Source organism: Cryptotermes secundus, unplaced genomic scaffold (genome assembly GCF_002891405.2).
Source record: "Cryptotermes secundus unplaced genomic scaffold, Csec_1.0 scaffold630, whole genome shotgun sequence".
In the NCBI taxonomy this organism is placed as follows: domain Eukaryota; kingdom Metazoa; phylum Arthropoda; class Insecta; order Blattodea; family Kalotermitidae; genus Cryptotermes; species Cryptotermes secundus.
The window spans coordinates 41,625-44,002 of NW_019720573.1; the positions used below are offsets into that span (position 1 = coordinate 41,625).

General features: G+C 34.9%; 2 protein-coding genes across 6 annotated transcripts in view; one reads left to right on the forward strand and one right to left on the reverse strand.

The window, feature by feature from the left end:
• Window positions 1-2,378, reverse strand: part of LOC111869345 — an 85,527-nt gene that overhangs the window by 7,972 nt on the left and 75,177 nt on the right. For 2 of the 4 annotated variants that reach the window (XR_002843651.2, XR_004513547.1), the window contains exons 1-2: window positions 1,629-1,855; window positions 1,364-1,493 (exon numbers count right to left, since the gene is read on the reverse strand). The exons of 1 other annotated variant lie outside the window; for it this stretch is intronic. Coding sequence is in view for 1 of the 3 variants with exons in the window: in XM_033753404.1 (XP_033609295.1) it covers window positions 1,629-1,696 (68 nt within the window). In the remaining 2 variants the exon portion in view is untranslated. Of the gene's footprint in view, window positions 1-1,363; window positions 1,494-1,628; window positions 1,856-2,378 lie in introns of those variants that run through there. One more of the 4 variants, XM_033753404.1, reaches the window with a different exon arrangement.
• Window positions 1-2,378, forward strand: part of LOC111869338 (amiloride-sensitive sodium channel subunit beta-like) — a 10,833-nt gene that overhangs the window by 6,973 nt on the left and 1,482 nt on the right. Inside the window, exons 8-9 of one of the 2 annotated variants that reach the window (XM_033753380.1) lie at window positions 629-802; window positions 1,852-2,163. In XM_033753380.1, the coding sequence (XP_033609271.1) occupies window positions 629-802; window positions 1,852-2,148 (471 nt within the window). In that variant the 3' untranslated portion in view covers window positions 2,149-2,163. The remainder of the gene's footprint in view (window positions 1-628; window positions 803-1,851; window positions 2,164-2,378) is intronic. The other variant, XM_023860794.2, reaches the window with a different exon arrangement.

Here is a 2,378-nt window from a genome sequence, read left to right on the forward strand (position 1 = left end):
CAATTTGATTCTATTCATCCATTTTGGTCAAATTATTGTGATAGGATATATCTTACGTACACATCTAAAAGTAACATAAACAATTCAGCCAAGTTCCTTCACAGTACCACATAATACAGATAATATTCACAAAAATGAAGCAACTGAAGTATTATATGCTGCTTATTAACATGACATATATTACTACAAGTCTATGTTTTTGGACATTATCCACTGTCTTGTCTATTAAAAAAAAATCCTGTTTATTTATTTTTTTTAAATATACAAAATGATGGATAATGTCCAAAAACATAGTACTTGGAGCAATTTACCATCGCTACAAACTTTTAGATCTTAAATGACATATATTCATCTACAGAGTAAAACGTATATTGCAATAGGTAGGATCTCAGCTCTTTTAAATTCCCTCATTTTTTCCACTTCCTTAATTTTATCTGGCAATTATATTCATGTTAATTATAATTATAATGAATATTAATTATATTAAGTGTCTATATTCAAACCTTATATTATTTTGTGTAAAAAAAAATCTAATGTGAATACAAGTGTCTCTTTGAGAACACATTTTAGACAAAAGTACTGTTTCTTTCAGAACTTTTGAGATCTGGATTATTTGGAATATTTTCAGTGCAATCTAGCAAGTAAATATTCCTTGATTGAAGAATGTGAAATAGCTGACCATGAGTACGGAGGTAGATCACACCATCAAGATAAACTGAAGATTCAGAATAACCTTCTCAAGATTGATGTTTATTTTGAGAATCTAAGGGTCAAGTCAGTTGAACAGAGTCCAACTTACAAGGCAAGTTATCATGGCTTTACAATATGTATAAAGGTAAAGTAAAGGTAAATTTGTCCTTGTGTCTAAGCAATGAAGACATATAGTGGAGTGGAGATATAGCTCCACCATTCTTGACCTCAGCATTAGATGGAGGTGACTGGTCAGCTTCATGCCTCGATCACTCAAGCAAATGACTGCTGGTACCCAGCACCCAGTGGGTGGGACGCATAAAGAGTAATATCAGGTACTAAAAATAGAAGCTCCTGGGAAGTAAGGGATAATTTGTTTTGATATGTGATGCATATTTTGAAGCATCTACGCTTAATGTGATATGTGATATGGTCACCAGCCTGGGGGTTAGTCAATTGGACCAATGAGTCAGTTGTGGGATATTCGTCAGCCGGTAAGGACGTTAGCAGAGGACATTGTTAGGATCCATTACCAGGAAATGACCAGTGATGACATAGGAGACTTTATGTGCACTGCAGTTACAGTGATCTTTAGAGTGTGTAAACCAGTGAGGCTGTTATAGTTAATTGTAGTTATGAATTGTGCATATAAATAGTCAAGAAATCCACTCACCAATCAAAACCCCTTTGATAGTCACTCTACACGTGACAATGTTATTCCTGTGTCTACTTGGTGGTCTTCTACGTTGCCGATTTATATAGGATTTCTCACTAGGATTGTGTTCATATTTGTTTCCACCATCCTATATAGTACATATAATTAGCCCATTAAAACTAATTTTTTAACTATGCTAGTAATGTCAAAAGGCAAGGAAAATTATGTCATTCAGTATTATATTGTATCAATAATTACTACTTCATCTTCAATATGAACTTACTTCATTCCTTTGTCAAGATTTGGGAGTGTATGGATCCTGAACTCCAACCACATTTTCATGGCAGGATACTAAGGAACAAACATAAATTTCTACGTTACAGACCACAAAAAATAAGGATTGATTCTTTTTCTGTGCTGTCATGGCGATTTCAATGGCACCAAACTCTGATTTTAGAACAACTGAAAAATGAATTATGATAAAATTATGTCATTTTTTATTGTAGGTGCAAACATTTGTTGGTTCTTTGGGTGGTGCTCTCAGCTTATACCTGGGAATTACACTGCTAATGTTGGTTGAGGTTATGGAAGCACTGTTCCGCCTCATCTATGGTTGCTGTGTGCATTGCTGTCGGAGGATGTTCACACCTTCACAGGTCTTTAAACCCGATGTGTCAAAATTTCACCATCAACACCGGAAGACTAAAATTAAGATTGGCAGCAAACTACCACAACCAGTTTTCTTTACAGGTACAACATATAAATTTATTTCAAATATCTTGATTTTAATCTTGCTTCACTAATTTATAAAATGACTGTTCATATCATCATCATCATCAGTAATCTGTCAAGACGACAGGTCCAAAGTCTCTTTCAAAACAATTCCTCCACTTAATGCGATCTAGAGCTTTCTCCTTCAAATGACAGTATCCTCTTCTGTCCCCAAGGTCATCCAGCATCTTCTTACGTCTTCTTCCTCGTCTTCTTGTCACTTCTATCCGCCCATCTATCTTTCCTTCGATAGCTTAGCTTC